At 40.2% G+C, this 15087-nt stretch overlaps 1 protein-coding gene across 2 annotated transcripts; it reads left to right on the top strand.

Moving 5' to 3' along the window:
- Nucleotides 1-7128: 7128 nt before the first annotated feature.
- Nucleotides 7129-14759, top strand: LOC115200133 (AT-rich interactive domain-containing protein 5A). 2 transcript variants are annotated; one of them, XM_029762905.1, is made up of 7 exons: nucleotides 7129-7247; nucleotides 8739-8821; nucleotides 11633-11798; nucleotides 12036-12088; nucleotides 12657-12754; nucleotides 12869-13007; nucleotides 13133-14759. In XM_029762905.1, the coding sequence occupies exons 1-7, from the start codon at nucleotides 7244-7246 to the stop codon at nucleotides 14396-14398; spliced, it is 1809 nt and encodes a 602-aa protein (XP_029618765.1). In that variant the 5' UTR covers nucleotides 7129-7243; the 3' UTR covers nucleotides 14399-14759. The 2 variants fall into 2 exon arrangements, with proteins under 2 accessions (XP_029618765.1, XP_029618764.1); XM_029762904.1 differs by having other exon boundaries at nucleotides 12848-13007.
- The last annotated feature ends 328 nt before the right edge of the window (nucleotides 14760-15087 follow it).

Here is a 15087-nt window from a genome sequence, read left to right as displayed (position 1 = left end):
TACAAGTCTTACGACATCTTTTGTAAATGTTTGTGGCAGCAGTAAGTTGTTTTAAACATGGGAGGGCAGTAGTAGCTAGCTGATAGAATTAAATGGTGTGCACGGAGTGAAAGCATTGGGGACATTCAAGGAGCAGGTACTGATTGATACTGTTGCTACAGTTAGGAGTATCACTTTTACTCTCATACATAAACCTTAACTGATTATATATATATTCATTCTATAAGCAGTTTCCTGGAATGAGAGCATAAAGGTAACGGCCGGGGATTTTTGTTATTACCTCAGTTTCAGTTTCACAAGAACGGCAAGTTTTAAGTTAATGTTATTTCCCATCGTTTAAGATAAGATCTCACTTTTTTCCCTCAACTGAAAAGACATGCCTAAAAGCCTCCCAAAGTGCACTTACTAAAATTATTAGTTCATCATGTTACTGAAAATGGCTGAAACTTACAAGAAACCTAAAGTCACACAAAAAATGAAGAACTGAAAGTATAGGCCTATATTTGTTTTCTAACGGTAGAATACAAAGTGTAACTAGAAAGGCCATTTGATGATGGGTTCCAAACCTAGAGACTGTTCTGTGAGTCAAACCCAGAGACTGTTGTGATAGGAATGGCAAAAAAAATCTGAACTCTTTCTGTTAACAGTCTGCTGACCCTCTTCACTGAAAGGCTGAGATAAATGTCATGGAATCTTTTACATCGAATTTCTCACTGTAAACGCTCCGTTTAACTTGGTATTAACGTGAATATGTCATGTGGCATGCATTATGTCTCTGAGATTTACATGTACAGTGCATTCAGAAAGTATTCAGACCCCTTGACTTTTTCCACATTGTTACGTTACAGCCTTATTCTAAAATGGATTAAACAATTATTTTCCCTCATCAATCTACACACAATACCCTATAATGACGAAGTGAAGATCTTTTTTTATTTTATTACATTTTCACAAATTTATGACAATGTAAATAAGGTATTTGGACAGTGACACAATTTGCATCATTTTAGCTCTGTACCCCACCACAATGGATTTGAAAGGAAATAATTAAGTTGTGCTTTAAGTGTAGACTTTCGTCTATAATTGAAGAGTTTTGTCCAAATGATTGTATGAACCGTGTAGGAATTACAACCATTTTTATACATAGTCCCCCAATTTTAGGGGCTCAAAAGTAATTGGACAAACTAACATAATCATAAATTAAATTGTGAGTTTTAATATTTGGTTGCAAATGCTTTGCAGTCAAAGACTGCCTGAAGTCTGGAACCCATAGAGATAGACGTCACTAGATGATGGGTTTCTTCCCCGGTGATGCTCTGCCAGGCCTTTACTGCAGGTGTCTTCAGTACCTGCTTGTTCTTGGGGTGTTTTGCTTTCAGTTTTGCCTTCAGCAAGTGAAATGTATGCCCAATTGGATTCAGGTCAGGTGAATGACTTGGCCATTGCAGAACATTCCACTTCTTTGCCTTAAAAAAGTATTGGGTTGCTTTCGCAGTATGCTTCGGGTCATTGTCCATCTGCACTGTGAAGGGCCATCCAATGAGTTTTGAAGCATTTGGCTGAATCTGAGCAGATAATATAACCCTAAACACTTCAGAATTCATCCTGCTGCTTTTGTCAATAGTCCCCATCAATAAATACAAGGGAACCAGTTCTATTGGCAGCCATACATGCCCACGCCATAACACTACCTCCACCATGCTTCACAGATGAGGTGGTATGCTTCAGACCATAAGCAGTTCCCTTCTCCATACTCTTCTCTTCCCATCATTCTGAAACAAGTTGATCTTTGTCTCACCTGTCCATAGGATTACTTCCAGAACTGTACAGGCTTTTTAGATGTTTTTGGCAAACTAATCTGGTATTCCTCTTTTTGAGGCTTACCAATGGTTTACATCTAGTGGTAAACCCTCTGTATTTACTCTGGTGAAGTCTTCTCATGATTGTTGACTTTGACACAGATACACCTACCTCCTGGAGGGTGTTCCTGATCTGGACAACTGTTGTTAAGGGGTTTTTCTTCACCAGGGAAATATTTATTCTGTCATCCACCATTGTTGTTTTCCATGGTCTTCCGGGCCTTTTGGTGTTCCTGAGCTCACCAGTGTGTTCTTTCTTTTTAAGAATGTATCAAATAGTTGATTTGGCCACACATAATGTTTTTGCTATCTCTGATGGGTTTGTTTAGATTCAGCCTAATGATGGCTGCTTCACTGGCAGTAACAGCTCTTTGGACTTCATATTGAGGGTTAACAGCAACAGATTCCAAATGACATACTTGAAATCAACTCTAGACCTTTTATCTGCTTACTTTTAAATGAACTAATGAGGGAATAACACACACCTGTCCATGGAACAGCTGAGCAGCCAAATGTCCATTTACTTTTGGTCCCTTAAAAAAGGGGGGGACCACATATAAAAAGTGTTGTAATTCCTACGCTGTTCATCCGATTTGATGTAAATACCCTCAAATTAAAGCTGATATTCATTCAACTCCAATATGCTTTGGTATATCATGTAGACAGCTAAAATAATAATAACTTGGTCAATGTCCAAATCTTTATGGACCTGACTGTAAGTATTTAGACTCTCTGCTATAAGACTCGAGAAAGAGCTCAAGTGCATCCTATTTCCATTGATCATCCTTGATCTTTCTACAACTTAATTGCAGTCCACCCATGGTAAATTAAATTGATTGGACATGATTTGGAAAGGCCCACACCTATATATATAAGGTCCCTCAGTTGACAGTGCATGTCAGAGCAAAAACCAAGCCATGAGGTCGAAGGAATTGTCCGCAGAGCACCGAGACAGTATTGTGTCAGGGCACAGATCTGGGGAAGGGTACCAAAACATTTCTGCAGCATTGAAGGTCCCCAAGAACACAATGGCCACCATCATTCTTAAATGGAAGAAGTTTAGAACCACCAAGACTCTTCCTAGAGCTGGCTGCCTGGCCTAACTGAGCAATCGGGGGGAAGGGCCTTGGTCAGGGAGGTGACCAAGAACCACTCTGACAGAGCTCCAGAGTTCCTCTTTGGAGATGGGAGAACCTTCCAGAAGGACAACCATCTCTGCAGCACTTCATCAATCAGGCCTTTATGGTAGAGTGGCCAGATGGAAGCCACTCCTCAGTAAAAGGCACATGACAGCCCACTTTGAGTTTGCCAAAAGGCACCTAAAGGACTCTCAGCCAATGAGAAACAAAATTCTCTGGTCTGATGTAACCAAGATGGAACTCTTTGGCCTGAATACCAAGCATCACGTCTGGAGGAAACCTTGCACCATCCCTACGGTGAAGCATGGTGGTGGCAGCATCATACTGTGGGGAGACTAGTCAGGATCGTGGGAAAGATGAACAGAGCAAAGTACAGAGAGATCCTTGATGAAAACCTGCTCCAGAGCGCTCATGACCTCAGACTGGGGCGAAGGTTCACCTTCTAACAGGACAACGACCCTTAGCACACAGCCAAGACAACGCAAGGAGTGGCTTCAGGATAAGTCACTGAATGTCCTTGAGTGGCCCAGCCAGAGCCCGGAATTGAACCCGATCAAACATCTCTTGAGAGACCTGAAATTAGCTGTGCAGCAATGATCCCCCTCCAACCTGACAGAGCTTGAGAGGATCTGCAGAGAAGAATGGGAGAAACTCCCCAAATACAGTTGTGCCAAGCTTGGAGTGTCATACCCAAGAAGACTCAAGGTTGTAATCGCTGCCAAAGGAGCTTCAACAACGTACTGACTAAAGGGTCTGAATTCTTATGTAAATGTGATATTTCCGTTTATTTATTTTTATACATTTGCAAAAAATTCAAAAAAACTGTTTTTTCTTTGTAATTATGGGTTATTATGTGTAGATGGATGAGGGAAAAAACTATTTAATACATTTTAGAATTAGGCTGTGCCGTAACAAAATGTGGAAAAAGTCAAGGGGTATGAATACTTTCCGAATGCATTGTGTCTATTTGAGTTGTATCTATTTGAATGCTATCATGTATGTACAGTTGAAGTTGGAAGTTTACATACACCTTAGCCAAATACATTTAAACTCAGTTTTTCACAATTCCTGACATTTAATCCTAGTAAAAATTCCCTGTCTTAGATCAGTTAGGATCACCACTTCATTTTAAGAATGTGAAATGTCAGAATAATATTAGAGAGAATGATTTATTTCAGCTTTTATTTCTTTCATCACATTCCCAGTGGGTCAGAAGTTTACATACACTCAATTAGTATTTGGTAGCATTTCCTTTAAATTGTTTAACTTGGGTCAAACGTTTCGGGTAGCCTTCCACAAGCTTCCCACAATAAGTTGGGTGAATTTTGGCCCATTCCTCCTGACAGAGCTGGTGTAACTGAGTCAGGTTTGTAGGCTTACTTACACGCTTTTTCAGTTCTGCCCACAAATTTTCTATAGGATTGCGGTCAGGGCTTTGTGATGGCCACTCCAATACCTTGACGTTTTTGTCCTTAAGCCATTTTGCCACAACTTTGGAAGTCATTGTCCATTTGGAAGACCCATTTGCAACCAAGCTTTAACTTCCTGACTGATGTCTTGAGATGTTACTTCAATTTATCCACATACGTTTTTTCCTCATGATGCCATCTATTTGGTGAAGTGCACCAGTCCCTCCTGCAGCAAAGCACCCCCCACAACATGATGCTGCCACCCCGTGCTTCACGGTTGGGATGGTGTTCTTCGGCTTGCAAGCCTCCCCCCTTTTCCTCCAAACATAACCATGGTCATTATGGCCAAACAGTTCCATTTTTGTTTCATCAGACCAGAGGACATTTCTTTAAAAAGTACGATCTTGTCCCCATGTGCAGTTGCAAACTGTAGTCTGGCTTTTTTATGGTGGTTTTGGACCAGTGGCTTCTTCCTTGCTGAGCGGCCTTTCAGGTTATGTCGATATAGGACTAGTTTTACAGTGGCTATAGATACTTTTGTACATGTTTCCTCCAGCATCTTCACAAAGTAATTTGCTGTTGTTCTGGGATTGATTTGTACTTTTCGCACCAAAGCACGTTCATCTCTAGGAGACAGAACGCGTCTCCTTCCTGAGTGGTATGACGGCTGCGTGGTCCCATGGTGTTAATACTTGCGTACTATTGTTTGTACAGATGAACGTGGTACCTTCAGGCATTTGGAAATTGCTCCCAAGGATGAACCAGACTTGTGGAGGTCTACAATTTTTTTCTGAGGTCTTGGCTGATTTCTTTTGATTTTCCCATGATGTGAAGCAAAGAGGCAATGAGTTTTAAGGTAGGCCTTGAAATACATCCACAGGTCCACCTCCAATTGACTCAAATTATGTAAATTAACTTATCAGAAGCTTCTAAAGCCATGACATAATTTTCTGGAATTTTCCAAGCTGTTTAAAGGCAGAGTCAAATTAGTGTATGTACACTTCTGACCCACTAGAATTGTGATACAGTGAATTATAAATGAAATAATCTGTCTGTAAACAATTGTTGGAAAAATTACTTGTGTCACGCACAAAGTAGATGTCCTAGCCGACTTGCCAAAACTATAGTTTGTTAACAAGAAATTTGTGGAGTGGTTGAAAAACGAGTTTTAATGACTCCAACCTAAGTGTATGTAAACTTCCGACTTCAACTGTATATACACTGTGTACAAAACATTAGGAACACCTTCTTAATATTGAGTTGCACCCCCTTTTGCCCTCAGAACAGCCTCAATTTGTCAGGGCATGGACTCTACAAGGTGTTGAAAGCATTCCACAAGGATGCTGGCCCATGTTGACTCCAATGATACCCACAATTGTCTAGTTGGCTGGATGTCCTTTGGGTGGTGGACCATTCTTGATACATACAGGAAACTGTTGATTGTGAAAAACCTAGCAGCTTGCAGTTCTTGACACACTCAAACCGGTGTGCCTGTCACCTACTACCATACCCTGTTCAAAGGCACTTAAATGCATTGTCTTGCCATTCACCATCTGAATGGCACACATACAAAAACCATGTGTCAATTGTCAAGGCTTAAAAATCCTTCTTTAACCTGTCTGCTCCCCTTCATCTACACTTTTTGAAGTGGATTTAACAAGTGACATCAGTAAGGGATCAAAGCTTTCACCTGGATTCACCTGGTCAGTCTATGTCATGGAAAGAGCAGGTGTTCCTAATGATTTGTACACAATGTATTTTGTGTATAAAAAATGTCCATGTTTTCATCAGCTTAATAAAAGTAAATTGTGAGTCAAATTAAATATTTTATCAACTGACATCAATATCACAATTGCACGAACCAGTAACAATAGTAATACAGTTATTACATATTACTTAACCATTTGATGTGACAAAAGGTAAGTTCTGTGAGAGCACTCAGCACCTGCCCAAGTCATTAGTATATAAAATGGAAGAATTAATGTAGCGGGTTGAATCAAGGTAATTCTTTTTCACAAATCCTTATTTCAAACAGCAGTGAAACAAGTGTTTTGTCTCAAAAACTCCCTGTGAGATCCGGCCAGCCAACTGATAGGTTTGTTATTTTGACATTTAAAGGTTAAACATATATCCAAATGTCATACTCTATCTGCAACAAGTGGAAGACTACGGCCTATGCATTTCACTGAGATTTGAAACGTCTCTAGAGCAAAGCTGGATAAATACTATACTACACCAATATTGACAGCTGTATTTGATTTGCTTGGTTTTTGTTGAATACCTCCTAAGTTTATGCATAGATAAATTATGATTCTGCAAACCATTCCCATGGGTGAAATGCAAATTTCAGTGTGGTAGAGACAGTTTTGTTGAAAAGATCAGAACGTCAGATTTTGTTTAGGTTTATATGTAGGCCTAATCTTAGCTCATTTCATTGACTATCTAGACAAAATGTTTTTATTGCTATTAGGTCAACATGTGCACTTCTATAATGATCAAATATATAATCTGTTTTTGTTTTTTCGTCTGTGTAGACTAGTCTAGTAAAACTCATAAAAAATTGCCTCAGGTAATCAATTTGAGAAAGGCTACATGAGAGTAAACAATAATTAAAACTGTGCTTCAATGTAACTTGAGCCTGCTATTGGGTGTTCAGAACGCTGCTGTCAAAAACTCAAACTCCCAGACTCACTTGCTGTCCCCCGAGACATGACGAACCAATGATAATCCACTGAAGACGTTTTATTTCGATGTGTGCTGAATTAGAGGCGCTTCTTGAATAAGGTTGTGCTGAAACAAAGTAAACGATCTTCGGGATTCAACGTGTTGTTTTGCGATGAGTAAGTCTTTTTTTTAACGTTAAGTACCATCAGCTTTCATTGTTTTAGTTGGAGAAGAATCTAAATGTTTTGGCAAATACACGTAGTTATAATGATGATGTAGGCTGGAAATTGTGGCGCTGTTTAATAACATTTGCAATCAGCCTATTGTTTTTCTGTAACGTCGATCACACATTCAAATTTTAATAATACGAAATAAAATGTGATGGGAGGTTGTGAAATTGCGCTTACAGTAGGCTACATTACCTGGGGCAGGTAGGCTATTGTAAGGATGCAAGTTAACTGACAAAGTTTTTTTTTAAATAGAGACATAAATTACATGCATGCATGTACGTACGTTCATACATGACAAGGGAAGTTTATGCAAATGTAATAATTTGTATACTAAATTAACTTTTTCGTTTAAAAGCACTAAGCAGAAATATTTGAAATGCCTTATTCAAGCAATATAGAAATATTAGGAGCATTCCTAATTACTGGTTTGGGAAAAGTAAGTAATGAAAGAACATATGAGCTGATAACACTGGAATATAACTCAGATATGGTCAATTGCAATTTATCAAGACTTAAGCAGGTTACTTTAAACTGTAGATGAATTTGTATGAGATATAAAAATACTTGTGATTCATTGGAAGTACCTCAATTACATATCTTTTTCTTTAAAAAAGTCCTTCATACATTGTTCAATTTTGTACTTTGGTCAGATGAAATAGAGAAGTTCTATAGAAAGCATGATTCATGCTGTAAACCACAGCTCAGGAAATGGCTGATCTCGAAAGAGAAGCATATATTGGGTGAGGAAGAGATAAGAATGTGGTTGTTCACAGTTCATGGACAATGACAAATACGTTTGACAGTTGTCAGGATGGAACATGGACCGATTCTCTTTCAACCTTTTTATGTCTTATACATTTGGATCAGTAGTAAGGTTTTTCTCTGGCAGCTAACAAAGACATGTTGTACCTAAAAATTATGTAGGGGTTTGGTCTTGGGTTTGGTGAATGATCATTTGTTTAAATTTATTCACCAACACATGCAAATGAAAATCAAATAAAACTGTCTGCCTTTTACATTACATTTCTCATTTTCATTCATGTTGTAATGCTTTCATATCAGGAAGGGTACCACATAACTGCGGTTAGACTCATAAGCAGGAAGTGGTTTTGTAACCATGTGGTTTTATATTAGAACTGCATTTTCTTTTGTCGGTACTGGAGTGTGTGTTAGTTTACGAAATATTCAGTGATAGATCACAAGTGTACTCTTGCTGCTGGCACAGGACTGGAAATGCAACCATAGGGGAACTAAAGAATCAGCCTTTCACATAGGTAGGGTTTTATTGTGTCTTGTTCTGGATCACCTGGTCTGCCTGATAATGAATATGGGACATACACCATTCTTTGCTTTCAGTTAACGCATGCCCTGTATGGAGTGGAGGGTGTGTGCTCTCGCATAGTGGTGACTGTTTTTTCCCCCTGTGTTCTGTGGCAGTATTAGATCCTGAAGGGGAGCGAGACACCAGTAAGAGACCAGTCAGGGAGGAGGGCAGAGGTGTGGACGGGACACTGAACCAGGTGAGACGGGACAATGTCATTTATCACTCATAAGGACTCCAGGCAGCTTGAGACACTTTCAGTATGCTCACATCCTTCATCTCTTGTTTGTGTTTAATTTCCCCACTGCTTTCAGTTCTCTATTTCTTCAAACATCAAATAAGCATAGCAAATATTAGGCTTATGTAAAGGGGTGAATTCTCTCAGAAAAATTGTGTTTTCTTCTTTACAGAAGTTGTAAAATAACAAAACCACATGTCACCTGAAGTCACATGCATGTCTTCTCTGATATGTCTGAATTCATGTGTGGCCATACAATTTGAAAACACAAATATATCTAAAGGGAATGATTTTTACAAATAAAAAATGGGATGTGAAATACAGAGGCTACTGAAAGTTGAGTGTTTGTTATTGATGAGTGTATTTTATGTTTATGGTTTGCATATGTTCATTGTGGCATAAATTCACAATTTTGTTTTGTCATCATCATAGGAAATAATATTGCTAAGTGTCATGTTGCAATATCACAAATCTGAACGTTTCAGCTTATTCACAAATGAGTAATAGGAGGAAGGTGATTATTTTATGTGGGAGTTAAGTGGGTGGTGTCTCATGGAGTGTGAAAGAATATACGTACACATTTCCCTGTAATTGCACTGTCTATCTACACATACAGAAACTGCAGGAGTTCCACTCAGACACAGTTCTGGTAATTGAAGATTTGAAAATAAAAGTTAGAGCAGAGAAGCATCAAATTTCCAAGACACTGATCTGAGATGAAAGACTGTGGTTTCTGTGGTGACAAGTGGCCTGTTGATAGCATCAACCTGGCATCTATCATAGTTAGCCAATGTGTCAACAAGACATCAACATCTCCTACGCCCTTTTCCAAAATGTGAATGTGGGGGAAATGTAGAGGCTGTTTACTGAAGTCTTTCACAGCTGTATTCATGCTTATTTTAGTGTGTGGTTTACTGTGATGTATATTTTATGCTGGGCTTTATGACTCGGACTGCAGTTGTTTCCTGTATGAAACCAATGTCACATGGAGCTGACTGACATCTCTCTGTTTTGTGGTCCAGCCATGAATAGAATGCATTTATTCAATATAGTATACATATAAATTAACAACTGGCTTGCTTATCTTATAATACTTACTGTAAACCTGTTCAATAGTCATGTGCAACTAATGCATTACGGTTTTAGAAAAATAATATTGAATATTTTCTGGAATGTATTGCCCTATATGACTAATCCATATTCCAGTCATAAATGCTTTGTCTTTGTTCTTATAAAATTTGCATTGTAACTCATTGACTAACAGATTAGATGTGAAGATGGCTGTGTATGTCATTAACAATTATTCTACAACTCTGTAAAGTACTTAACCATTTAAAAATATATATTTTGTTGAAAATAACCTAAAACGCAACGTAACTCATCTATCCATAGCAAGAGAAAGAGTTGCAGCTGACCAGTCAAGGCAGGAAGAAGAAAGTGAGAGAGCATTGCATGGTGTTGGTGGAGGCTCATGGATGAAAGATGGGCTGTTGTAGCTGGGAACTGTGTCTATGGGACAGCTGTATAGAGCTGTGAGTCAGTCAGTGCTATCCCAAATAGGGGCCTACATCTTCACTATGACTCACCACTGGGTCCCGCTTCTCGGAACCAGTAACCACAGATAGGAACCTGATTCAATATGAAACTCTGGTTGACTTTTGCCTACAGTGCAGCATACACCACCGAAACAAAATAGTCTCTGTATTTGGTGATTCAGACTGGGATATTGTATTTAACATATGTTTTCATTTTCTACTCTCATTTGATGTAAATGCAATAAAAAAGATCAAACCTCTACACTATCAGTCCATAACCCTGTGCAAATTGAACCTGTATTCTGTTGCACAAAACCGATATTTTCCCTTTCAGAATTTGGACTGTTGCCAAAAATTATATTTTTTTACAATATTTATAGTACAAATTATGATACGGTATCAGCAGTTTTGTGAATTTCAGCTTCCTATACTTTTGTTATGTTAGTAAGTGTCAGTTTGATCAGTTTAAAGTATCATAGACACTTCTCATCTTGACGAGCAGTGAATTTGAGGACATTTATTGGTGAGCGCTGGGGTTAATTTCTGCTTGCCTCTACTGTTTCATTTCTCATTTGGTATCCACCGCATGTTGTGACTTTTCTACTCGTTAGTGTTTGCTTACACAAAGCTTAAACAGAGTTCATAATAATCAATTCCTGAAATATGCCTCTGAAAACAACTCTATGCTGCACCAATGGCACTACTGATAATTGCAAACAATTTTTTTACCTCACTTTTTTTGCATGGAACAGATTCTAATCATGTGAACTACTTCCTACACTACTCAGTCGTTGTCATTTCAAAATTACGTTCATCCCATTCACTTTCATGTCAGTGGAAAATAAATGTATAACAAAGGGCTTGTGAGTAAAGGCTTTGTGGGGGAAAGAGGCCTTTCATACTGTGTAAAACAAAAATATATTTATTATTACCAGGTCTAGACCATGTCTGTTGGTTTCCCTTTTGTACAGGATGTATGGTTACTTATTGAAAGAGGTGGTAAAAGCCAACTCAAATTCTAGTTGTCCAAGAAAGGACAAGTAGTCTGAGAAAAGACTGAGACTTTGTTGCAATCAACAACAAAAAAATGATTTCCTGTTGTAAGATTGGTTTATTTGCTCATTGGAGTTCTGTTTTGAAGACTTACATGTAAAGTAATAGTATGCATTCCTGGAATTGGATTTACATTTCTATAATTTCTCTCCCTCTTTTGTCGATCTGGTGGTCTCTACCGTAGAATTCTGCAGCGATGGAGATTTCAGACTCGGCCAGTGACTGTGAGGAGAGGCCCAGTTCTAGCCCAATGGAGACAGAGGAGAGGTCCTTCATAGCAGGTTTGCACTGTTTCATGAAGGACCGCGGCACACCCATCGAGAGGATACCACACCTGGGCTTTAAGCAGAGTGAGGCCATGTTCAAAGCATATAGCCATAGCTTTATCACCCAATCTCTATCTGCATGCATTATTATATAGATTCATTTCCTCTGCTCTTCAGAGCACCTCAATCTCGAGCGTAGTTTGAAGTAAATGCATGTGTTAAGACGATTTCATCATACTGTAGCTTCATAGCGAACAATATTAATTATATCATTGTGCAATGTCCCCATGGAGTTCAAATGCATATGGTTTCTACTTGCAGTTAACCTGTGGAAAATCTACAAAGCTGTTGAGAAGCTTAGCGGTTACGACTCTGTGAGTACACCCATATATAGTACAGAATCATTCAATATGTTCACCAGACATAGGTTGTTGCTGGTTTTTTTTTACACTAGACCTGATTGTTGATCTTACATACAGAGATGGCAGTGGCAGCTACTCTCACTGTATATATTTGTTATGTTGTCAAAGAGACCACGCAGCTTAGCATCTTGTGTGGCACATTAGCTTTAGTTGACAGGATGTTAACATGATTGTTCCTACCACATTAAGCCTGGCCATGTAGCCTACTGTTCTACTGCTTTGTTCTCTTTGGCTGAATGAAGTTTCCACTCTGTGGCATGTGTACACGCCCAATGCGCTGAGAGAGGAAGGGTTTCTCTGAAATGCCACTTGAGTCAGATTTCACAGGAGCTTGGCCAATAGGACCTTGTTCTCTATTTTAGTAATGGGCCATTCATTTAAGCTCCCTCCATATATTCTTAATTAGTTCCAAAAAACAGATTAAACATTGTCTTATACTGTACGTCAAATATAGGAATAGTGATTCTGGATGAGCGTCTTAAAGGTGCATGTTTGCTCACTATGGTGTATGATCCAACAGGTGACATCGCGGCGTCTGTGGAAGAATGTGTATGATGAGCTGGGCGGCAGCCCAGGCAGCACCAGCGCTGCTACCTGCACCCGCAGACACTATGAGAGGTGAGGACAGATACTGCTTTGCTTCCGTTAACCTGCCAGTCAAATCACTCCATCTCTACCTGTTTTCATGGTGTCTGTTTGTGTTAAATACAGGCTTGTTTTACCCTTTGAGAGACAGTTGAGGGGGGAGGAGGACAAACCTCTGCCTCCAAGCAAACCGCGCAAACAGTATAAGAGGAGTCCAGACGGCAAGGGGAGCAAGTCTGAGGGCAAGAGGAAGAGGCCCCATCTGGAAAAGGAGACAGACTCTGAGGTACCTCACCTTTTACCTGTTAATGGCCATTGTCATAACAAAGTCACTTCCTGTTCTCTATTACTCCTGCCTATGTACCCCACCTGTATGAGTGGAAATTACCTCTATATGTTGTCTTGTTACAGGGCCAGGCACATTCTACTCCATTGTCTCCATGGACTACTCCATCTGAAAGCCTCCACCCAGACCATCCTCCACCAATCAGTGAGACTACCGTGTGTGACGACCTCTCTTCCTCAGCATGCACCCTATCCCGCCCAGCCCAGGGCCCTTCCTCATGCACCTGGAGAGGAAGTCAGCTCCAGTCTGCTGCTGCAGATATCATCTCTCCTCTGGAGAAGAAGAAGCGTATGGCCCAGGCCAGCCTGAGCGAGTCCCAGGACTCCCAGAGTGCCAGACAGGAGGACCGTAAGGGCAGGCCCTCTGTGATCCACTGCTCCCAGTCCCCAGGGCTGCTCCTTCCCAGCCGGACACGCACTACCTCTGAGGGCTCTCCTCTCCCTCCGTCCTCCTCCTCCTCCCGTAGCCCGTCCCCCTACTCCATCTCTTCTGAGGACTGTCCAGCACTAACTGAAGACAGGCCCCCAGTACCAAAACCAGAAGTACCCCTTCATTTTTCCAGCAACCCTATATCTGCCCACAGTGGGGTCCACAAGCCTCGGACCTGCAGCCCTGATGTCAAGGAATATGTTGGCTTCCCTGGAGGACAAAGAGATTTCCCTCAGGTCAGCCCCCTACCAGTTGAAACTGTCTCTATCGAAGGTCGAAGTAAAAACTCTGTATGGAGCCCTGTCTGCAATGGGAGTAACAGACATTCAGCTCACCAAATACCCCCACCAACGTCTTGCACATATACTGTTAGATCTTGCTTGGTTCCATCTACCTCCAGTTTCACCAAGGTTTATCCCAAGTCTATGGAGTCTTTGCGGCCTATACCCTTTCGACCAGGTTACACATTCCATCAGAACCCAAATAGGCCCATGTTGCATGATGACCGTCTGATCTATAAGAAGAAACTACAGATGGTCCCTCGACATTATCAGACGGAGAAAAAGGAGAAGTCCAGGACAGTGTTGCCCAAGCCACTTCCAACTCAACAGCCTGTGTTCCACCCTAATGCCAGCATCCCAGTGTCCTACCTCATCCCAGCCTATGACAGGACAAGGGGAGACTCTGGGCAGAAGCCACCTGTACACCCTCTCTTTATACCTACCCACGTCAGACTGTCCCAGCCCCAGACCAGCCCTATGTACCGCCATGTCCCAACGGGACACACCCATACTTCCTCTTATGAGCCTGCTCTCTACTCCTATCCCTTTCACATTCCTATGTGTAATCCCCATACTGGATACAGCATCACTGGTGTGCATTATCCTCACACCAGGCTCTGATAGCCCATCCTCACTCTCAGACTCAAGGCCTATTGACAATGTGACAAGTCAAACAGAGATAATGACAGTACCTGCTTTGTTCTAGACATTTTCAAAACTTGCCTCGAACACCGATGCATTCTATGTGAGTGATCAACAGAGAAACATTGTTGTGATTGTTATGCTGAGATGTGCTCCCCTCCATGGCAACTGACAGAATTGCACTGATAAAAAGGACTATACTTTCTATATTTGTAACAATAACCTTGAGGTTTACTGCTATGCACATGTGTTTTTATGGTATGATCCAATCATTTTACATTGATATAATATATGAAACAACAGATTTATTTTTCTATTTCTGAATAAAATCTAAAATAATTCCTGTCTCATCCTAGCCTGCATTCTTTGGTAAGTAACCATGGTGTTTTTTTCTACAATATTTTAATTAATTATGAGCCAAATTAAACTTCAAATAAACATGCTCCATGATAAATGTTTGAGAAATGGGACATAGCACTTGATCCATGGAAAGTAAACTACTGCTCATTAAATTAAATATTTCATAAATGTCCCTAGCTCAGGGCAATGCCTGAGCTGAAATAAACATAGTTTTGCAAATAATACTTGTATTGTAGTTACTGTAGGCGTAAACCAAACACTGCGCGTTTGTTGCGCACGTTTGAATGTCTCCGACGCCTTCACGTATT

This window comes from Salmo trutta, chromosome 9, assembly GCF_901001165.1.
Source record: "Salmo trutta chromosome 9, fSalTru1.1, whole genome shotgun sequence".
In the NCBI taxonomy this organism is placed as follows: domain Eukaryota; kingdom Metazoa; phylum Chordata; class Actinopteri; order Salmoniformes; family Salmonidae; genus Salmo; species Salmo trutta.
Note: the sequence above shows the minus strand (reverse complement) of the source record. Positions and strands in the feature narration are given on the sequence as shown.